Genomic DNA, 24,043 nt, shown 5'->3' on the forward strand with positions numbered 1-24,043 from the left:
TAGCCCAGCACAAAAGAAACCACCACACTGAGGACACAACTGGATGGAGTGACCTCAGACACCAGAGAGCTGGAAGTTCTGCTTTACCCTACTGCACCTCTACAAGAACTGTATAATCCCTGAAGAAGGTAAGGGATGCAAGAAGGGGCTTCCATGAAGAGTGGCTGTGGTACCAGGCAAGGCAGCTGTAGAAAAACAACAGCAGCAGAGTGGACTGTGTGTAAGTGCAGGAAAGAAAGCACAAAATTTATCTTTGTAGACTTTCCTTGCTAATTCCATTGATTTCTCCCTAATACCCTACTCTTGTTCTCTCTCTGTCTCTAACTGAACAACATCCCATCACCAAATGTATATTCTCCATGGCCCTAAAACAAAGAGCTTCTATCAAGAGGTGAAAAACCCTGAACTGGACCCTGCCTCAGCCTAAGCACCCCAAAGTTACTCCACATAGTACAAACGGGGGTTAGTTTGCCCCAAAGTATTCTGTCTCAACCATCCAGTGTAATCCCTGAAACATGATGGGATTCATCCTTTTCATTCCAACTATTTGTCCTAGCAATTCTTCATATTCTTGTTATCCAAGACAATTTTTAACTATTCTCTTACAGTTTTTCTATTCTGGACCACAATAACCTTATGTAACCATAAGCATTGAAACAGAAGCACATTTACCCTAAATTGCCACTAATAATTGAGTTTCACTGAAAGCAATCATCTGGGACATCATGCTCAAGACTGGTTTGCTCAAGTAGCTTCACCACACGTTGCACTAACAAATGTTACATCCACTAATGGAAAGCTCTTCTGCTAAAAGCCTCTCTGAGAGGGACACAGAAGGAACAGTTTTATGTAATGACTCTCAGTATCCCTGGCAGATGTACAGGATGCTGACATCTTGCTCCAGCTGACTGCATCCGCCACTACTTCTACTGTCCTACTGGATTGATTAATTTCTGCAGCCTGAGCTACAGCAAATGGCTGGGACACAGAGAAAGAAAATGGCACAATCACATGAAAGCTGTAGAAATACATTGTATATGTGCTGCATAGAGTCCTCCCTTTTGCTACCATCCAGAGTCAATCAGTTTCACTTGTAGATCAATTTCTGTAGTTGTAGCCTTCCTCCTAACTTCTGAGTGTACTTCATAGAATCACAGAATCATAGAATGGTAGGGGTTGGAAGGAACCTTTACAGATCATCCAGTCCAACCCCCTGCAGAAGCAGGGTCACCTAGACCAGGTCACATAGGAGCATGTCCAGGTGGGTCTTGAAGATCTCCAAGGAAGGAGACTCCACAACCCCTCTGGGCAGCCTGGGCCAGGGCTCCCTCATCTCAACAGTGAAATAGTTTTTCTTATATTGAAGTGGAACTTTTTTTATTCCAGCTTCATCCCATTACCCCTTGTCCTGTTGAAAAAAGGGATGTCTCAACCTCCTGATACCCACCCTTTAGATATTTATAAATGTTAATAAGATCTCCCCTCAATCTCCTCTTCTCCAGACTAAACAGCCCCAGTTCCCACAGCCTTTCCTCATAAGGAAGATGCTCCAGTCCCCTGATCATCTTGGTGGCCCAGTGCTGGACTCTCTCCAGCAGTTCCCTGTCCTTCTTGAGCTGAGGAGCCCAGAACTGGACACAGGACTCCAGATGAGGCCTCACCAGGGCAGATCCCGCTGAATGGCAGCACAGCCTCTGAGGAATCAGCCCGTGCTCCCAGTTTGGTGCCATCAGGGAACTTGCTGAGGGTACACTCTGTCCCCTCATCCAGGTGGTTGGTGAAGATGGTGAACAAGACTGGCCCCAGAAGCCATCCCTGTGGAACTCCACTGGCCACAGGACTCCAACTTGACTGTGCCATTGATCACCACCCTCTGGGCTCTGTCGTTCAGCCACCTCACTGTCCACTCATCCAAGCCACACTGCTTGAGCTTTCTGATGAGGATGTTATGGGCAAGAACTATTCTCTCTAAGTATTTAGAAAGGATCAAATTGACAGCATTCATTTGTGATTAAAACAACTCCATAAAACAGTAGCAGTGGGACAATCTTTAATGCTTAACCCCGAAATCTCCCACCATCTGTTTTCTTCGCTTCTCCTTTGTAACTAAATCTAGATTGAAGTAACTTATTTCTGATTACCTTTTTCAGTGAGCATTTGATGAATTAAACAGATGGGAGTCCCTGTCCCAAATCCAGTCCCCTAAGTTGTCCCTTTAAAACTCTGATCTAGAAGAAAATGATCATGGAGTGGGGAGTCTGGTAAAGACTCTGATGTGTGCTTCCTAAATACTGAAACAAAAACTGATATATGGAAACTTCATTCTACAACAGGACTCCACAATTTGGAAAAGAAATGCCAAATATGACTCTTTTACCAAAATATTTAAACCAAAGTATGTTCATAGAATCATAGAACGGTAGGGTTTGGAAGGGACCTTCAGAGATCATCTAGTACAACCTCCCTGCAGAAGCAGGTCACCTAGATCAGGTTGCACAGTAACATGTCCAGGTGGTCCTTGAAGACCTCCGAGGAAGGAGCCTCCACACCCTCCCTGGGCAGCCTGTGCCAGCTCTTCCAACTGTTTTGTAACAAAAACATTTCAAACATTCATTGAAATTCAAATAGTGTGTAGAGGGAGGTGTGTGTCTTGTGGTGGGACAACTTTAAAAACATTCAAAGAGGAAGTGTGGGTATTTTCAGGCTTGTGTTTCATCCAGCCCCATTCCTTACACAATGTAATGCAAGGACAGTTCTCAGGGAATAAATCCAACATGCTTCATATTGGAGGAACAGCTGTGCCTGTCCTCCAGGATCCACTAAAGGATGCCTTCCACTTCCAGTGTGTACCTTGCTGAAAGACAGGCTGGGAAAGGCAGAGCTATTGAGATTTAGGTTCTACACTCTCCAAGGAAGCTCTGAAAAGGAACAAAAACCTTTGTCTCTGACTACATCAGTAGGCTGCTTGGCCTAAATCTCTTTTCCATGAAAGAAAGGATGGCTATGTTTTAAAGGGAGTTGAACAAATGGTATTCCAAGATGGAAACTGAAGTCTGATGTCTTTTCCAGATACCTGTCTCTGGAAGAAAAGTTTGTTCAGACATGTTTTCTGCATATTATTTCACAGATTCTCTTGCAATACCTGAAAGGCTTAGATAAGCCCTTAACCCATGCCAAAACAGACTGTAGTCTGCGCTTCTTAGGCAGGGTGCCAGCTTTAGGAAAAAGAACCTCAGACATGTAGGAGCAGCCTGTCTGTCCCACAGTGATAGCAAAATGCATAACTATGGTGCTGACAATCTTTTCTCCTCCAGTATCTGTGCTTGTCTGCACTTCAAAACCAATTACTCCGTGCAATTTCACCTCTCAGAAAGTTCCCACAGACCCTTTCTGGTGGGTTTGCACTGTCTCCCCTTAATTCCTCCTCTCCCATCAGAAATGAGTCTGTTGCTTCCAGTTTTGTGGAGCACTCTGCATGGCTCACTACATGCCTTGTTACTTCAACTCTTCTGCTGCTGCACCTGAGCAGGTTCTCTGATCAGCTCCTCAGATTTGCTCCTCACTAATCACCCCAGGCATTGCAGCACAACTACTGTGAATCATTTTCACTAATGCTGCATTAGAGCACCACAATGCTCTCTTTGCTTAAACACTGTCTTACAAACCAAGACAAAGATAAGAGGATATTGAAAAAGGCTGTGGCTGATGACACTGAAGAGCAAAAATCTAAACAGGCAACAGATTTGAACATTTCCCTATGATGCATGATCTCTCCTCTCTCTGGGATGTATGAAGAAGAGTGTGGGCAGCAGGTTGAGGGAGGTTCTCCTCCCCCTCTACTCTGCCCTGATGAGGCCTCATCTGGAGTCCTGTGCCCAGTTCTGGGCTCCTCAGCTCAAGAGGGACAGGGAAGTGCTGGAGAGAGTCCAGTGCAGGGCCACCAAGATGATCAGGGGACTGGAGCATCTTCCTTATGAGGAAAGGCTGTGGGACCTGAGGCTGCTCAGCCTGGAGGAGACTGAGGGAGGATTTCATTAAAACTTAGAAGTATTTTAAAGGTGTATGTCAAGAGGATGAGGCATCACTCATTTCTGTTACATCCAAGGACAAGCCAAGTGTTAATGGGCATAAACTGGAGCACAAAAAGTTTCACTTAAACATAAGGAAAAACTTCTTTACTGTTGAGGTGAGGGAGCCCTGGCCCAGGCTGCCCAGGGAGGGTGTGGAGGCTCCTTCCTTGAAGGTCTACAAATTCCACCTGGACACATTCCTGTGTGACTTGATCTAGGTGGGACCTGCTTGAGCAGGGGGGTTGGACTGGATGATCTCTGAAGGTCACTTCCAACCCCTACCATTCTATGATTCTTTGATTCCCCAGTCAGCTTCAGTGATAATGCTGTAATTCATAAGTGGATGGAGTCTCCAGTTATTTCACCAGGTGGCACTGTAATTGAAGTACCAACATTAGTTTTTAAAATAAAGGCTTTTCAACGATAATTCTTGGAACTGCCTTTCCAGCTCCGTGAAACTACTGAATAAAGTTGACTCTGTACACAGCAGTCTCTCCAGGAGAACTTTTTGCTTCCAGTGAAAAGCAGAATTTGTTTAATTTCACCACTTAGTGGAAGATGTGGACATGATCTCTTTTGTCTGCACAAGGAAGATTTATTTCCCTAAGCGTTCACTTTGAGTTGATTTACTGAGTCAGTGCAGCAAATAAGAAAAACAACTCAAAAACTCCCTTATAGCCTTTTGCTTCAGTACTATTAGTGATCTGTACAGGTGAAGACTTTTTTCTTTTTCTTTCTTTTTGTTAAGGGTACAGATCTTATTAAAGATAGCTCTGAGCAATACCTTCCAATTCCAAGCAGCACTGGCATAGTTTGAATTCAATCTGAGCTTTGCAGCTGGGGCCTGTATCCTTTTCTTACATTTTGCAGTACTAACTTGCATTATAAAAAGGACTTTAAGGGCACTCAGCATTTCAGAGGATATAATTTATTTCCTGAGTTACTTCAGAAAAGCTGGGCTTGAGCTCACACCCTACTGACAAGTCTATACTAATTAAATCACTGCCAGCCATGACCATAAAAGATACAGCCTGTACTGGCCTTCCTCACAGCTCTTTGTTATATGACCAGGTTGTCTAGCATAAGGCAAGCCTCAATAACAGTCCAGAAATATTGAAAGCATGAGCACTGGCTTTTTCTTGTTTAAACTCAAAGAGTTCTGAGTTGTTTTGCTGTCTCACAGGTGGACAGCATCTATCTGTCCAGCTTGGGGAATCTAGAGAGTGGCTCAGTGGACCCTTTGTAGGTACCTGCTTTGAGAAAGCTTCAGGCTCCACTGATGATATTAACTGGATCTTCATCAACAAGAGCTCAGACATCTTCATTCCCATCCTTAAGCCTACAAGTGCTTGCATTTGGAGCTGAATCCCAGCCCTGGTAATTCAGTGATACATCTCAGAGTTTCTGAAACCTTTGTTAGCACTAGAGCATCAGCTGCTCTCTGCTGAGCCTGCAAACACAGGTTTCATGGCCCACTTGGTGTACACTGCCTAACTATAGGTCTTCTTCCTCCTCGGGATACCCCTCATGTCTAGAAGAGCACTTGCAAAGGTACTTCATCAACTGCCTTCAGTCCCTTCTCTGAATTCTCCCTATCAAGAAGTGACAGGATAGACAAAGCATCCTGAAATCTCAGGTGACCATGCAGAACTGCACAGGCTCGTCATTTCCCATGCTTGGTACCCATCCATCTAGTTCAACTGAAAGCACTGTACAGAAAAGCTCATTTTTCAGTCTGCATTTGAACAGCCTACTGCAATAGAAGTTTGGTCCACGATTAAGGTTCCTGGAAGCTAAAATAGTACAAATAAATAACAACAGCATAAACACATTAGGAGTTCAGATGTCTCTGTCCTTGCTGCAGGAAAATCACTCATATCCAGAGGGGAAATGAGATCCAGAGTGTCTATTCCATGGCTTAATGATGTTGCATGACACATCATTTGGAAAGGTCACTAGAAAATAAATGCCCACTTTTAGGGGTGCTGACTGGACATCATGGAGCAAATAAGCTCATGGACTGGTTCAGCGTCACAGCTGATTTAGAAGAAAAAACAAATAAAAAACATTTGGGATTAAAATTTAATTTGAGTTGTTGTGTCCAAGGAGAGCAGCAAAACTCCAGCTACTCTTTTGTAACAAGGCAACTCCAGGCTAGCTGAGTTGTAGCCCTCAGGTTGGTTCCATTGCAAAACTGCAAGTTCCTTCTGTGGTTTCTCAGTTGTATTGAGCATAACAGCAACTATAACATCAGATTAACAGTAACTTCAGATGGTCTTCTTTGTGTCTTTCAGCAATAACGTGCTTTCTATACTCCTATATTCACTCCTTCCTTTTTGCTCACACAGCTAACAATGGGGAGAATTAGATCACAGAATAAAAGTATATTTTAATTTAAATAACAGAGGAAAACGATGGTTTTTCAATCCTAATCTACTTTATGTATAGAATCATAGAATGGCAGAGGTTGGAAGGGACCTCTAGAGATCATCTAGTCCAACTCCCCTGCTCAAGCAGGTTCACCTAGATCAAGTCACACAGTAACATGTCCAGGTGGAATTTGTAGACATCCAAGGAAGGAGCCTCCACACTCTCCCTGGGCAGCCTGTGCCAGGGCTCCCTCACCCTCACAGTAAAGTTTTTCCTTATGTTTAAGTGGAACTTTTTGTGCTCCAGTTTATGCCCATTAACACTTGGCTTGTCCTTGGATGCAACAGAAATGAGTGATGCCTCATCCTCTTGACATACACCTTTAAAATACTTCTAAGTTTTAATGAAATCCTCCCTCAGTCTCCTCCAGGCTGAGCAGCCTCAGGTCCCACAGCCTTTCCTCTTAAGGAAGATGCTCCAATCCCCTGATCATCTTGGTGGCCCTGCACTGGCCTCTCTCCAGCACTTCCCTGTCCCTCTTGAGCTGGGGAGCCCAGAACTGGACACAGGACTCCAGATGAGGCCTCAGCAGGGAAGAGTAGAGTGGGAGGAGAACCTCCCTTGACCTGCTGCCCACACCTTTCTTAATACACCTCAGGATGCCATTGGCTTTTTTTGGTCATGAGGACACATTCCAATTCAGTAACCCTCAGCACCATGGAGATGGAACAGGAAGAGATGACCCAGACTTCCACAAATGAAGATCCATGTAACTACAGCATAAGGAAAACACTTCTCTTCTTGGGTATTTATGGGACATAGTCTGAAAAAAAAATAAATGCTGATAAAGTGCTTAAAAAATCTAATGTCACAAAAAGTGCTGTTATGCTGAAATGTAGTTTTGTCACAAACTGAGTGTAAGCACTTTCTCCAACAAGAAATATGGAAATCCACAGTAATGTATCCAGAAGAAAGTGCCACTGCAGGAATAGGAACAATTTTTTTCCATTTTTACAGCTAGCTTGGAGGAACAGTCAATTAAGTATCCCTCGATGAGGCTTGCATTATATGTGGTTTTAATTAACATAGAACTCGCTAACTTTATTTAGCCTGTGTGGAAAGGAAAATTACTTAATGCTAAGTCAGCAATTTTCCCAGACACTTGTATAAAATCGCTAACACAGGCACATATATTTAAGAGCTAAAGGGAACTATTTGAGCAACTGTGATGGGTTTTGGATGGATGGTGTCAGATATTTCCAGAAATAATGGAGAGAAATCTTCCCCCAAAAGCAAGGAAAATCCTCTTCTAATGGTTCAGAAAGCTTGGGGGAGAATCTTTTAGTATTATGGAACAGAAAAAAAGCCCATAACAACAAATACAACAAAATCTTTAAAATCCAATAGAAATACTGTCTTCATACCTCTTGAAGGCCACTGAACCCCCAGCAGGGCTACAGGCTTGGGGAGGAGTGGCTGGAAAGCTGCCAGGCACAGAGGGACCTGGGAGTGTTGGTTGGCAGCAGCTGAACATGAGCCAGAAGTGTGCCCATGGGGCCAAGAAGGCCAAGGGCATCCTGGCCTGGATCAGGAACAGTGTTGTCAGCAGGAGCAGGGAGGTGATCATTGCCCTATACTCCACTTTGGTGAAGCTGCACCTCAAATGCTGTGTCCAGTTTCGGGCCTCTTTCTACAGGAAGGACACTGAGGTGCTGGAGAGGATCCAGAGGCTGGGCTACCAAGCTAGGAAAGGATTTGGAGCACATCTTAGATAAGGAACAGCTGAGGGATCTGGGGCTGTTGAGCCTGCAGACAAGAAAGCTCAGGGGAGACCTTCTTGCTCTTTTTACAACTACCTGAAAAAGAAGTTGCAGCGAGGTGGGGGTTGCTCTGTTGTTCCCAGTAACAAGCAATAGAACAAGAAGAAATGGCCTCAAGTTGTGCCAGAGGAGGTTCAGGCTGGATCTGAGGAGGAATTTCTTTGCTGCAAGGGTTGTCAGGCATTGGAATGGGCTGTCCAGGGAGGTGCTGGAGTCACTGTCCCTGGAGGGGTTTCAGAGACAGTTGGACATTGCACTTAGGGAAATGGTCTAGTGGTTGATAGGGCTGGGACAAAAGCTGCACTCCATGAGCCTAAAGGTCTCTTCCAGTTGATACCATTCTATGATTCTATATGATTCTGTGATGAAATACCTGAAAATCAGATACCGATTTAAGCCTTAAAAACATGTAAACCAGTATCAAGTAGTTCCACTGGGCAGCGTTCCCAGCTGGACACAAGTGCCCTCACCTGCATAGCCCTTGGATGGCCTCTCTGACATCCTCCACAGACATGCAAACAGCTCATTACAGAATGTCTGCCACAGAAACCATTTGTAGATCATGTTTCCTGGTTACAAGGGCATAGTTTGCCAGAGAAAATAAAGAAAAAAATCAGCATCTGCTGTCGAGCAATGTGCCATTCATTGCAACACATCACCAACAGCTGTAGTAATGCAAGTTCTTCGTTCCTGCCCAAAATCAAACCAATCTGAATATATTGATTTGCATATATTAAAACCAAAGCAAACTGATCATTGAAACTAAATTGAAACACCAAAACCAAAGACTTTGGTCTAGTAAGTACACCAAGTAAACAGTACGATTGTTTACTTATTATTGAAAAGGGAATTTCTTCTAAATAGTCAGCTTAAAGGTGAAGTTGCACCTTTCCTGCTTGAGAGCATTCCCACAGATAGTTTTGTTATTGCAGAAGGTGACTTTTCAAAGTGACTCAAATCATCTCAGTTTGTCTACAAAGTTAGTAAAAAAGCAAGCCAGAGGCAAGTGGCAGTATTATATAACAAGGCAACATGGATTGATCCAAGGTAGAGCCAAATCCTCTCTGATGCTACTTAACAAACAGAGCAGTATTTTGCCCTTATGAAGTTACAGATGCTGCTATTTTGAGCACTATCTTGGACCTGGTCAAAGCTACTGAAAAGTCATGGAAGGTAAAAGTGAGTGCTGACAGACAGGCAAGCTTCCTTCAGTCACAGTAGGATAAAGCCGTTTGGCTCTTGAAGGTGAAACACCACCTTCAAAGATGGTGCAGATGAGAAGGTCACAGAATGCTACACTGTGGTTCCAAGTCACCTGTTGCCACAAAATAGTTTTTTCCACATAATATATGAAAATGAAGAAATCAGCACTTACCTGAGGGCCAATCAGACCATTGATTCCTGGGAATCCTGGTTCTCCTTTTTTACCCTGTGTGTTGAACAGAGGAGCAAATATTAGACACAAGGGCAAAGACCACTAGTGACTTCCCAGAAGTCTTTCACTCCCAAACTAGTAAATCACTGTGAAGTGGGTACACAAAGACTTGACACAAAGGCAGCAGACATTTGGATGTGAAATTCCAGTTGTTTCTGACAGCTACAAAAGATACCTCCAGAGGAACCAGAGCTACAAAAGACTCCTTCAGAGGAACCACAGAGCTTCTCTTGTGCAAGGAAAGGACAAGCCAGGGCCCTGAACATATCCTTGAGACAAGTTCACCTATATGGATGCTGCAGCATCTGTGTTCTCCATAGGTTTCACCTCAGTTCACAGTCTACACTAGTCCTAGCTTTTCTAGTCCTACACTTAGAAAAAAGACGAAGAAAGGATGGAGTAAGGATGCATGAAGCACTGAAGTTAAAGTACAGGTTGGATCTGTTTCTCAACTCAACAGCTGAGTGGTACTTTGGCCAAGTCATACAGCTTCTGACTCAGCTTTCCTGTAAAAATAGCCTATCTTCCCCTGATGTGCAGCAGACACTGAATCATAAATACTTCTGAGGACATTAGTAATATACTAGGAGGCTACAAGAGGAGTCCCATAAAACTCTGAGAGACAGAAGTGATCTTTTTTTCCTTCTTCATTTCTATTTCTCATCCAAATTGATTTTCTCTTCAGAAGGATATTATAATTAAGCAAGTTTCATGCCACTGATGATGTGATTGGTAACATAGAATCACAGAATGGTAGGGGTTGGAAGGGACCTCTAGAGATCATCCAGTCCAACCCCTCTGCTAAAGTATGTTCCCCTAGATCAGGTCACACAGGAACAAGTCCAGGAGGGTCTGGAAACCTTCAGAGAAGGAGCCTCCACACCCTCCCTGGGCATCCTGTGCCAGGCCTTCCTCACCTGAACATCGAAGAATGTTTTCTCTATGTTCCAGTGAAATCTCCTGTGTTCCGGCTTGTGTCTGTTATCCCTTGTCCTGTCACTGGGCACTACAAGAAAAAGACTGACCCCCATCCTCTTGACATTCTTGTTGATAATGTGCCCTTTCAGCTTTCTCTTCTCCAGGCTAAACAGCCCCAGGTGTCACAGCCTTTCCTTGTCAGAGAGATGTTCCAGTCCCCTCAGCATCTTGGTGAATCTGATGATCTCTTGATGAAATCAAGAGTTTTCTATCACTCTTGAACCGAGGAGCCCTAAGCTGGCTCCAGAACATGTAGTGTGGCCTTACCAGGGCAGAGTATAAGTATAAAACAGTTCTGTTTCCATACTGATGGCCAGGCACAGTAATCTGCAGCAGCAATGAGAGTTGTTAAAGAAAGCCTATACTTAGGTATAATGCTGAGAAAGTTTAGTGCTTTTCAAAACCCTGAGAAATCCCTTAAAGGAGCTTATAATTATACTATCAGAGAGTTTGAAAGGGTAATTTCCCATTCTGAAGGGGACATTTTGGCCACTCAGAGGTTAGCCAGAATGAAAGTACAATGGATTTGCTCCATAACTTTACAGCCTATCTATAAAGCACAGAAATCCTTGCTGGGAGAAATTATATCTATGAGAGCAAAGCTCAGCAAAATGTCACATCACCTAATAATATGACAGAGAAAACCAGCAATTATGCTCTGTTACTTACAGTAAGAATCAGATAAGTGTGTAAGAACACGTACCCTTCAACTATAGGAAACATATTATTTGCCTTCATCAGCACCTGAACAGCAGCACAGTTAAAACTGTGTGTTTTATCAGAAAATTGATATATTTACCTCACTGACAATTACACTCTGGATTTAATTACACCATCAATCCCTTTTTTTCCTTCCTTTTTTTCTATTTGCTTACACTTCTATTTCTGCACTGCTTTACTTTGCAAGGACAGGCAATATCACCTAAATATTTCAAGCATCCACTAATGTATATGAACATATCCATTCATTGGAAAGATCTCTACTCTACAGTTGACAGGAAACCAGTGGAAAATATGTTGGCTCCACTCTGCTAGAGGGAAACTCTGAAAGGTATAGCAAAGGACTCTTTCTTACCTTGCTTTCTGATAGTCAGAACAGCCACATATTTCCATAGCATTGTTTTCACTGAGGTTTGGCCCCACTAACAGAGCTGGTTTTGGTACCAAGTGCATAAGAAGAACCCTCAATGTGAAGGAATATGACTGCTAGAATAAACACCAACTATTCCCTTAGTAAGCTAGATGGGATGCTGGGATTACCCCTAACTTTTTACCTCAACATTACTAGAGGAGCCTGAAGAAATCTAGCAGTGTTAATCACTGTTCCAACTCCCTGAAGCTTCCAGTCTTTTATAGTCTGAATATGTATCAGAAGACGACAGGAAATTAAGAGGTAAGAGTATTCCCCAGCTTGAAGATCCAAATATCATCATGGAGACTGTGGCAAAGAAAAACAAGAGCTATATGGGCTTTTTGACACGAAGAGAAATTGCATCTTGGGATTTACTCTTTCAAAAAAGTCTATCTTGTTTGCTGGACAAATTTATTCTCCTCTTTTTCCTGGGTTATTTACATATTTCCCCTAGAGACAGCAATCAGATACCTTGGATCCTGCAAGTCTAAGGTGGTTCAAATCATGAGGAGTTCACACATGAGGAAATAAGAGTTCAAACAGTGTTAACTGCCTGTTTCATGAATCATGAAATGGTAGGTAGTTGGCAGGGACCTTTAGAAATCACCTAGTCCACTTCCCCTGCCAAAACAGATCCACCTAGAACAGGTCACACAAGAGTGCATACAGGTGGGTTTTGAAAACCTCCAGAGAAGGAGACTCCACATCCTCCCTGGGCAGCCTGTGTCAGGGCTCCATCATAGAATCATAGAGTGGTAGAGTTGGAAGGGACCTTTAGAGATCATCTAGTCCAATTCCCCTGCAGAAGCAGGGTCACCTAGATCAGGTCACAGAGGAACGTGTCCAGGTGGGTCTTGAAGACCTCCAAGGAAGGAGCCTCCACAACCCCTCTGGGCAGCCTGTGCCAGGGCTCCCTCACCTTAACAGTGAAATAGTTTTTTCTTATGTTTAAGTGGAACTTTTTGTGTTCCAGCTTCAACCCATCACCCCTTGTCTTGTTGCTAGATACAATAGAAAAAAGGGATGTCCCAACCTCCTGACACCCACCCTTTAGATATTTGTAAATATTAAGATCTCCTATCAGTCTCTTCTTTTCTAGACTAAACAGCCCCAGTTCCCACAGCCTTTCCTCATGTTTCAAGTCATGAGTAGCCAGAACAGGAACATTTATGCAACAACCCACTTAGACAGGAGAGAGATGAACTAAAAGGAAGAAAGTCAAACACATGTATATCCATCCTGCCATCAAAGACACAAGGAACTCAGAAGCCTTCCCCGAGATCTGACAAATGTATCTACCTCCTGGCAGCTAACAGGGATAAACTTTTCATGTATTCACAAGTGCTCTTAACACATATCTTCTAGGTGGAGGTTGTGCCCTGAATCCAGTAGTCCTCAGTTTTAACAATACCCTTTAGGCTCCATTGTAAAACAAATCTGTAGCATTTACTGAGACTCTAGTTGTAACCTTGAGTGTTACAACCTAGTTGTAGAGTCAAGAAAGGTCTGTTAAGCTTTTGCGCTTCTCTGACCTCAGGGATAAACATTCAGGGGATGTGGATACTTGCACATGAAAACCTGCAGAAAAAAGACAGATGAATTAAAGATACAGAAGATACCCTTTTTGTAACTCTCTCCTCGAGCTGCTTCAGTTCTTCTTGCCTTTAACCTGACAGACTTCAACACCAAACTTTGTAATTACCTCACAGAAAAGAAAGTTGCTGTAAAATTCTTCTATTTCTATAGTCAACTCACTCTCATTCTGTGCTCTGCATAATCTATGTTGTGCATAAAGTTGAAAAAGGAGGATTATTACTTATCTGCCTGAGCCTTTATATTAGAGTTTTAATCACAGAGAAGGAGATTCATTAAAGGTTACTATTTGAAAGAGATATTTTCCTTTATCCCCATTAGACAGTCGTTTCTATCCTCTGAGAGTCATGTATTTCCTTTTTGTTTTGCACTGATTGTTCTTTGAGCATGGGGAGAACTTGACTGTGCAAATGTAGAGAACAAGGCTGCAGTACAGCACATCAAACTCTGCTGCTACCTCATGCAGATGTGGAAAGTAGTGCTATAGGAAAATATAGATGTTTTCTCCTGGTTCCCTTCTGAAATCTCCATCATTTGAAGGAAGCTGCATAATTTTGTTAAAGAGCCAAATTCTTGGAATCTAAGTTGTCTGGAGCACACTCCAGAAGAAGAACCCTGTGTTAATGCTGGATGACCCAAAGAACTCTGTGCTTTCTAGGAGCATGTCACACATCTGCACCTTTTGTGTCTAGTAATTAAAAAAAGGTTGGGTTTATTTCCAGCAAGGACTTCTGTAGATCACATGTCAAAAAACTTAAGAGCAGAATCAAAGCACTTCAATTCTCTTCAATTTCTCAGAAGAAAGATGAAGAGGAAAAATTCCAACCCGGTACCCTAAAATGAAGCCAAACTCTCAAAGTTCTACCTCAGAGAGACAGTACTGTCTATCACTTAAAGGGCTTATAGTACAGATGAGAACAGCAAAACTTTTCTTCCCACTCTGTGCTCTTGATATGAGAGTACCACTGTCAAAAGATACAACATCAGCTGCCAGGCACTTGGAAGAGCTGGCAACTGAAATGAACATAACCCCAACGCCTGGTTCAGGTTGGAACTGTTATCGCCTGCCCCCAGACAGGATCAAAAGACAGATGTGAATTGTCAGATTAGCAGTTCAGTAGATGGGCTGAGGAGACTGTGAGCATTTTTTCTCTGCCCATAAAACACTACAAAACCTGCAACTAATGCAGTTTAAGAAAGAAGTGCTTTTAAATGCCCAAAACATGATCTGTCTTCCCTGAGTATGTCACTACTGGACCACTCCTGAACATGTAAGGAGCCCTCTGATTAACTTTACACATTAATGAACTATGTCTAGGAATGTGGATTATAATTACATTGAAAACACACTGTAGATACTGGAGCTTCTGAGAATGGGCTGCAGGAGGGAGCTCACACACAAGGAAGTAATACCATTAGCTTTTGTTATAGCCCAGTGGTCCCCTCACTCTGCTCACAAACACACTTGATCTCTTCTTTTTCTCTAAATAAAACATTTAGGAATATGCCTTATCCCATTCTTTAGTCAGCTCAGGAGTTTTTCTTTTTTTCTGACACCAACTAGCATCTGCCAATGTCTTTTGTCTATCTCCCACTCCCTCATCCTGCTGCAGAGCAGTGAATCTCAGCCTTCAGGCACACTTTCTGTGACTAACCAGTGACCTTTTTGCTTTCAAGAACAACTGCTCTCTTGTGAGTAGGATGCTCTCTTGTCCACAGCTTCTGGAAAGTTTGTCAAGAGGGCAACAGTGGTGTTCTAAACAGCTTGAAAGCAACCTGCTGGGTATGGCTGGGCTATATCTAATGTTCTGAATGCTTGCAGATAGCAAGGCTGGTCTGGTAGCAAACCCTCAAAAGGCAAAAGAGCCATAGTCTTAAGCAATCTCTAATACCAAGGCCAGAAGCTGCTTTGTGACATTAGAAGCCCTGATCACAGGGCTTCTTCACCCCATCTGGTTATTCAGCCATACCTGTATCCCACTAGCAGAAGACTCTGCAGCTGCTCCAGGAAATGTACAGTCCAAGCAGGGGTGATGGGAAAACTTCTATGTAAGTACAACAAATGCATGCAACTGAAAGACTAAGCTTGCACTAGGCAAAATTAAACTGACAATTTCTTTTCTCTAACTCAAATAGTGTCTCTAGAAAGTATTTGTCTGGTTTATTGGTAGTCATGCTATCCCATGTATTCTTTTATTTCTTCAGTAATAATGGGAACAGCAGCTTCAGGCCAAAAGAATTTCATACTTCCCCCTTTCCTAGAAACTCTTCCACAATGTATGACCCTAATCCTGTCAGACAAACTGTCACTAGGGTATTTGGCACAGTATGTCATCTTCTATGAAAACTACACACTGTGTAGGTGGCTCCTACATCATATTCCTCACACCAGCCAACGCTGCCTCTGTTTCTGCACAGCTCAGGATCCTTCACTTCCCCTGGCCTGTGTTATGAGACATGATTCCTCTGTGAAATGATTCCAAACACATCTTTAGTCCATTAGTAGTTAATGCCAGTTGTATTACAGCTAACTAAAGTACTGCAGGCTTCTAAGAACTCCAAGAAATGGTCATATGTCCATTCCTGTGTCAGGACAAGAGGTCTATGTATATGCTGACTTCATTTACATCTTGGCCGGGCACCAGAAAGCAAAACTGAGGTTGATTCATACTGCCAAACAGTAACTGTTTTGCATCAGCCCCTCTGCAGCATGCTACTTGAGAGAGTCCTGAAGTCAACCTTGCATTGCAATCTGTCCCTTACATTACAAGATATTAGAAATAGGAGTGTAGAATATTTATAAAGTACTTCAGGAACCAAATTTCTAGGAGATATAAATGGGTGCAGCATCATATACTGAAACCTCATCCATATAAAACAGCAGAGGGACAAGGCAAGCAGATGGCTGGTGATTTTAATCTGTTCTACACAGGACTGCTAAAAAGGAGACTCTAGCTATGTCTAATTGCTCTGCCCTAACCATAGTGAAATAGGCTATGTCTATGCTAGATGAAATGGGCCAGGGCTCCACATGCAAGAGCACAGGAGTTTGTGTTCCTGCAGCTAAACTCTCCTCACAAACAAGGATGGCCTTTGTCATCCAGCCTGCCACATACAGTCACTTTGCAATGCAGGGACATTTGTGGGAGACAACTACTTACCATGATCCAAAGGTGCGTTGGGGAACACGCTCAATGTTAAACAAGCCCAAATGGTTTGGTTTGCTCACATGCTTGTATAGCCTTACACTCTTAGCCCTATTGACCTTGGGTGCAGGGGTGAGGAGATGTGTCTTAGAATAGAATCAGAAATCAGTTTAGAATCATAGAATCATTTAGGTTGGAAAAGACCTGTAAGTTCAAGTCCAACTGTAAATCTAACACTGCCAAATCCACCACTAGAACATGTCCCTCAGTGCCACAGCTAAACAGCTTCTGAATCCCTCCAGGGATGGTGACTCAGCCACTCCCCTGGGCAGCCTGTTCCAGGGCTTCACAACCTTTTTGGAGAAGAAATTTTTCCTAATAGCCAGTCAAGAAGCTAAGTCTTAGAAGAAGCCAGGGATGGAGCCACAAATGAAACTAAGGCATCGTGATCCTGTGCATGTCCTCAACACCTATACTGCTGGAGAGCCTTCTTGTTTGGGTGTGTGCAAGACAGCTCTGAGCTCTACTTTCAGCATCTGCCCTCACCTCATATCCACTCATTTAAAACTAGGCTCAAAGAAATATTTGAGGAGATTTCTGTTCTTGGCATTTTAACTTCTAAGCCTGTCTGGAGAAACATTTACTTTTTGCTGCCAAATTTATGTATGATGGTAATCAATGCCTGGATTTATATCTGTGCTTTGTCAAAACTCTACTAATGGCGAAGCAGTATTATCTGCTAATCTGTTCTCTCTCCCACATCCATACAGCCCCACCAAGCCTATGACTTTGATTCATCTCACATATTCTGTCACTGAAGAATGGTCTTTCATTAAAAAAATATATCCAGCTAAGATGCCCAGTGACTAATAAAGACCCTGAGGAGAAGTCTAACTAGCTAGACACAACAGTGTCTAGGGAAACATTCAAAGACAATATGGATCAAAGGACATCTCTAATCAAATGATCATTAGCAGGAGCATTGTGTGTCCTGTTGCAGATCCTGACAGATCACTGTCCTTTACTCAGCTAATATGCTCGATTAATCTTACTCAGGAAGCAGTGTTCCACAGCAGGCTTTAAAACCAGGACAGTTCACAACTTGTCAACTCACAAGTAAAGCACAGCACAGTTATTTCCTGAAGTGATAAGGTGATATTTGCTACAGACTGGAAAAGTATAACAAAGCAAGTAAATCATACAATCACAGAATGGTAGGGGTTGGAAGGGACCTTTAGAGATCGTCTAGTCCAACCCCTCTGCTCAAGCAGGTTCACCTAGATTGGATCGCATAGGAACATGTCCAGGCTGGTCTTGAAGACCTCCAAGGAAGGAGACTCCACAACCCCTCTGGGCAGCCTGTGCCAGGGCTCCCTCACTCTCACAGTAAAATAGTTTTTTCTTATATTGAAGTGGAACTTTTGGTGTTCCAGCTTCATCCCAAACACTGGGAGAGCCACAAGACTCTCTCCGTAGTCGGCAGGATTCGAACCTGCGCGGGGAAACCCCAATGGATTTCTAGTCCATCGCCTTAACCACTCGGCCACGACTACTCATGTCTTTTAGCATTAAATGCCTTTAAATGCATGACATGTATTTACATGCATTACATGCATTTAAATGCCTTTAAGCACTGTGCTATTAACCAAGACTGCATGCCACATCTTCCCAAGGAGAAAGTTCCTAACAGCGAAGCACAGAGCTCAATTTGCTATCACACAATTCTATGGAAAGTCTGTAGAAAACCACCTACCAAGGAAGGTAGCAAACCACCTACCAATTTCTTCCCTTTATAGTCCTTTGCCCATCACCCTCTCTCATGCTCACAAGCAGCTCTTTTATACTCACTCTTTAACAGCAGTGGCCTGACTCAAGTGTAAAGCACTACAGACAACTCCCATAAATTCCTCTGTGGATCAAGTGACCAAGTCTTTGTGAGTACTTGGAGTAAAGCATCAAACAGCAGCTCTGAGACTGAAGTTACTGTCTCCACAAAGGTTAAACAGGTACCCCACTTCCACACTTATCTGTTGTCTAATGAGATTTCCTCATGTGAATGGTCTGAAGCAAGGAAAGGCAGGTGGTCAGGCCCACTGTGATATTTACTATGTAACACTACTTGACTATTTCAAAATATAACTGTGAGTCAATCTGGTTTTCTTCTTCAACAAGAAGAAATTATGTAATGTTCTGATGCAGAATGGTACACCAGCTCCTATTTTGTGGGAGCTTCTTTTTGAACACAGACCAAACAAACCCAAAAGTAATAAGTATTGCAAGTGTCTTTGCATTTATTTGACTTCCAGGACAACAGCATTTCTCTGAACTTTCAATCTCTCCACTGTACTAATGGCTGTACACACTCAAAGTCACATCAATAATCCTCTTGTCAGCAGGGAGCACACACAAAAACAAGAGAGCAAATGAAATTTCCTAGGGTCCCACAGGGCACTGCACACAATCTGTGGCCTCCAAGAGATACTGAAAGTTGCTAGACCATAAAGAATGAATAGAGGAAAGGGTTGGGGTATCCAGGATGCTTAAATTGCTAGAAAAGTATATGTAAAGTGGCTCAAATCTTATTGAACAAAGGTATCTCCAATCTCTTGAGACTTATATTAAATAAAAATACCAACTCACCCTTTGACCTGGTAAACCAGGAGCTCCAGGTTTGCCTTCCAGACCAGCCTCTCCCTTTAAAAGTGAAAAGTTTTAGAAAGTTAACTGAATAAGAAAAAATAATGAACTCTATAACCACTTCCTAGCTGTTCTGTGCTAACATTACTGCATGACTACCTAGACAACTCTTACCTGACAATTATGTTGTCCTGTGAGCAGAAGAGAATAAGAAAACAGGATAGAGAAAAGTGACAATGCCCTGATTAAATACAGAGCACACAACTGTATTCAAATTACACAATTAAAACCAGATTTACCTAAGTAATGCATCTTCACAATGCCATCAGTTTTACAACACCCAATCAATGGTGAAACACAGCAATGGTATTTGCAAATGAGGTGGCAGTGACACTGAACTGAGATAATCCTGCAGAGTTGGGTTATAAAGTGTAACCAGAAGATACAATTAATTTAAAAGTAAGAATGCTGATGTGTATAAATAGTGTTGAAATACAAACACATGTACCCAACTCTCATTTTTCATCCACAGAACATTTTATCCAGGACCTTGTGGTGTAAAGGCAATCTTTTACAGCAACAGTTCTCTGACCTTCATTGCATGGCATCTTACAAGTTACCAGTGAGTGCCTCTCTGAGATGGTGCTGAATGCCCAAACAGCTCTTCAGGAAGTTAGAAACAAAAAAATAAAAACCCAATCAGGTTCTGTATGACAACAGCCTTGAGGCAATGTCTGCCTCTGTGCAATGACTGCCCTGTCCTGAGTGTCACTTCCATCCATTCAGAGTGGCCATCCACAGCAGGAGACCTCTCAGTACTGAAGAAAACAGGAGGCTGGGGGTAACGTTTCAGATCTCAGTGCATGAATCTGGTGTAAGACACCAGTCAGAGGGGTTAATTGCAAGTTGTGAGAGAAATAACTTACTGGAAGTCCAGGAAGTCCAGGTTGGCCTTGTGGTCCTCGTGGCCCAGGCTCTCCCTAAGAAATGGTTTTTTAAACAATAGCATTAAAGGGTGTGTATGAAGAATTATATGGGCACATTCTTCACGTTGGCCATCTGTGCAGGAGCAATACCATCCCTGTCCTCTTACATCCTGAAGAACCAGTGCAGAGACCAGCTGGTTTTCTCCTTAATCCTTCAGCTGCTTGAATTATCACCACTTATAGACTGAACACAGACTGATCCACCCACCATCAGCAGCATTTATCCTTTACTAGCTCTTTTTTTCAAAAGCAGTAGCTCTACAAAGACACTGGGATATCCTGGATATTCCAGTCAGACTGTGGGTTGGGGTTCAGTGCCAGAGAACAGCAATTCTTTCAAAATCCAGCTTTCACTGGCATTTCCCTCGAGCTAGCACAGCTGTGAAGAGCTTTAAAGTGCCATTTATATGATGCTTATCATTACATTAAATAGAAGTTAAATACAAATTATGCACCTACAAACAACCCTCAAATTTAAGTCTACTTTATATGTAAGACTAACAGACTGAAGTGATGGCTATCTCTCCACTGAGTGCCCAGGTTCAAAGACAAGCTCAGCATAAAACTCAAATCTGGTTTAACTTCCATACTGACACTTCCTCGGGCTTAAAGAAATGTGTAGCTGACACTCCCATTTACACTTCTCAGTCATGTTAGAGTCACTACACCTAAAAAGGACCTTGCCCTTTTTCCTTTCCTGTTTATTTTCTCTGCTATAAATAAGAAAACTTGTGTCCTGATGGCTTGACAACACTTTTACCCACCTCAATTTTTCAAGCAAAAATCTCATCTAACAAGCAATTAAACTACATAAAAGCAACCCTGCAACGGAAGAACATATATTGAATCTCTTACTTGCTCTCCTTTTAGGCCTTCAGTATGCACCTGCAATGAAAATTCAGAGTCATAAAGAGGAAAGACTAAACAGGATGCCAAGGTCTGATGGTCCCCCACAATGTATTTTTTCTCTCCTCTCCATTCCCTCGAGATGCACACGAACTGCTACAGCCCCTCAAATCCTGCTGCAGCCTGGGGGATACTTTCTATTTAAACAGCTCAGACACAAGGTTTGCTCACTCAGTTACCTACAAAGTGATTTGTGTTGCTGTATAAACAGTGAGAACTTATTTCATTACCTCATGGGTATCAGGAAATTAGTAAATTCCCTGAAACTTGTCTTATTTTACATTGCAAAGTCTTACCGAATGCGGAAGGCATCATATAAATAGCAGACTGACTTTCAACATGTGTGTGGTTCAGACCTCCCTTCAGCTCCTGGATGCAAGCCATTGGCTGCTGTGACTGACACCTGTCAGTCTTTACAGTCTGTTCTCCACCAACCTTCTGGGACTTGGCTCATTTTCAGGTTCTGTAGGTGTCTTTCGAGGTCTCTTGGTAACTACAGACATGTCACTAATTTCACACTTAAGCAGGAAAGTAAAAGGCTTTTACCTAAACAGTGGTTTGGTTTGGTTTGGTTTGGTTTGGTTTGGTTTGGTTTGGTTTGGCTTTTTTGAGAGCTCTCTACTTCTCCCTCTTTTGCTTTCTATCACATCCTGGGTAACAAAGTTGCCTGCTGCATTTCTCATGATTACCAGATGGCTTTCATTCTTGTCTTTAGCACCCAGTCCTTCTTAGGCACAGTGCTATAGTTGTTTCTGGCATCAGTGGCCCTTTAATGCTTCAGAAGTCCAAGAGTGTTGTTTCCTATGTTTAATCCTGTTGGGTTTTTTGAAAGTAAAAGCAATACTCCTCAACCACTTTAATACCAGTCCCTGCAGAACTCATTTGCAGACCTCTCCTCTGCATACTTTGTGGCAAATCTTTGGGGTAAATCACCTCTTCATATAGACAATACATTGGATGTTCTCAAGTCCCTGCTAGTGATGTCTCTGAGGTCACTGAAGGCATTGCTGAAGGCAGAGGGGTGCACAAAGACACATAATTCTAGTACCACTGGAAAGATCTGTTCCTCTCTCCTATTTTCTTGGTTTACTTTTTATCACTGCTTTTATTCAGCACACCAGCTCCTATTTGTAACATATTTCACCAGGACTTTGACAGATACAATACAACAAAAGATTACTCTATGATTATTTCTCCTGATCAGAAATGGCCTTTTCATCTCCCTTCCCAACTCTCACATCCAGTCCATGACAAAGGCCCTCAGTAATTCAGCTCACTTCTGAACTTTAATTTGATTTTATAACTTTCACAGGTTCTTATTTGCAATGACCACTAGGCATCAACTCAACAACTGTCCTGGAAACCACACAGTACTATCACAGTATTGCTCTCTGATGCACCTGAGGCAATCCTTTCATTGCCTCTTCAAGTTCAATCCAATCAAGTCAAAATCTCCCAGAATTGTGGCAGTGAATCTCCTTGTTAGAACCCATCACTTGCCTTCTTCACAAACCTTCACCACCTTAAATATGACTTTTTTAGAAAGAAAACAACTTTTAAGAGCATCTCTCATTTAGCCATGCCCTCATACCCCCAGATTTCACCTTCTCTTCTGATTCAGGGCTGCCTACAATGTTTGAGAAAGCTAAAAACAATTCTTACTGAAGAGCCAGGCAATCCTGGAAGTCCTGGTTCACCCTGCAGGGAACATGAAAACTATTAAAAAACATAGCAGAGAACACAACACAGCACAATCCATAACACAAAGCAAAAGCAAATCTCTGCGTATGTGAATCTCTGCTATTATGAATTCTTACTTTCAACACTAGCCTGTAATTAATAGTCTTGAACATACAATCCCAATTAACTCTGTTTTCCCCACGCTGGAGATGAATACATGCAGGAATTGATTGTGTTCTGTGTTCCTGGGATGTTACCCATTGATGTGAATGACATTTAATGACTAAAATGAATGCACTGGATGCACTGGAATATTAAATTTGAGCTTCAAAATTCTTAGAATTGGTCCATACAGATGACACAAATAAACCTGATTGATGCTCTTAACAGCACCTGCAGGATGGATACTAAGGGGCCAGAATGCTTTCATTTGCAAATATAAAGTAAGAAAGAGTACCACTTTCCCCAAGTCATTTTACAGAGCAGAATCACACTGTGTTTGCAGGATACTGAGATGCCATACCCTCTTTACATGATTTATTGCCATCCAGGCTATCAGTTTGTTTCAGTAGATGTTTTTCCAGCAGTGTCCACTATTCATTATGCTTTCAGACTAAGCCTCCAGAAGGTCTCTCCTTTACTTTAGGTTCAGATTAATGCAAAAATTATTATATAGCTTCCTTTCATACTCTATTTATTCATTACTCATTTAGATCTCTAAAGGATACATCATATCTTTCATGCTATTTTCTCTTAAGGCAAGTTAAACTACTATTTGTTATATTCTAAAGAGAGTCCATACTCTGGCTGAAGGACTGAAGAGACACACATCAGCTGCATTAAAAGTAATGGAACAAGGAGCTAAACATCTGGAAGTACCAAATACAACCACTTCAGAGATATGCATGAAGGGTTATGAACTCAACACTGCTTTCTACTGCACACATAGTGGAGCACAAAAATCTTGTTGCCTATGACCAGAGTGGATGTGTCCTACTTGTAGGTGCTTCTGAAAGCCACAGCTGTTGAATCTGAGTAGGAAAGTAATGGAAAATAGATTTGTTTCTGATCTCAGCATTCTTGGATAAGGCTCACTGCCTTATCTGGAGGAGAAAAGGAGAAAGAAAACACAGATTTGGGCATGCTTTTCCACATATCACAGAATGGTAAAGGTTGGAAGGGACCTCTAAAGGTCATCCAGTCCAACTCCCCTGCTCAAGCAGGTCTGCTTCCATCAGGTCACACATATGCCAAAAAACAAGGTAGGAAACACCAGAACCACATCATCTC

At 42.4% G+C, this 24,043-nt stretch overlaps 1 protein-coding gene and 1 non-coding gene across 2 annotated transcripts in view; both read right to left on the reverse strand.

Moving 5' to 3' along the window:
- COL22A1 (collagen type XXII alpha 1 chain) overlaps positions 1-24,043 on the reverse strand; it is a 208,731-nt gene that overhangs the window by 72,556 nt on the left and 112,132 nt on the right. Inside the window, exons 18-22 of the mRNA XM_061996052.1 lie at positions 22,736-22,789; positions 21,023-21,052; positions 20,108-20,161; positions 19,185-19,238; positions 9,636-9,689 (exon numbers count right to left, since the gene is read on the reverse strand). Of these exons, the coding sequence (XP_061852036.1) occupies positions 9,636-9,689; positions 19,185-19,238; positions 20,108-20,161; positions 21,023-21,052; positions 22,736-22,789 (246 nt within the window). The remainder of the gene's footprint in view (positions 1-9,635; positions 9,690-19,184; positions 19,239-20,107; positions 20,162-21,022; positions 21,053-22,735; positions 22,790-24,043) is intronic.
- TRNAS-AGA (transfer RNA serine (anticodon AGA)) lies at positions 18,016-18,097 on the reverse strand. The gene has a single exon. It is a non-coding gene; the product is annotated as a tRNA-Ser (tRNA).

This window comes from Colius striatus, chromosome 4, assembly GCF_028858725.1.
Source record: "Colius striatus isolate bColStr4 chromosome 4, bColStr4.1.hap1, whole genome shotgun sequence".
Taxonomy (NCBI): Eukaryota; Metazoa; Chordata; class Aves; order Coliiformes; family Coliidae; genus Colius; species Colius striatus.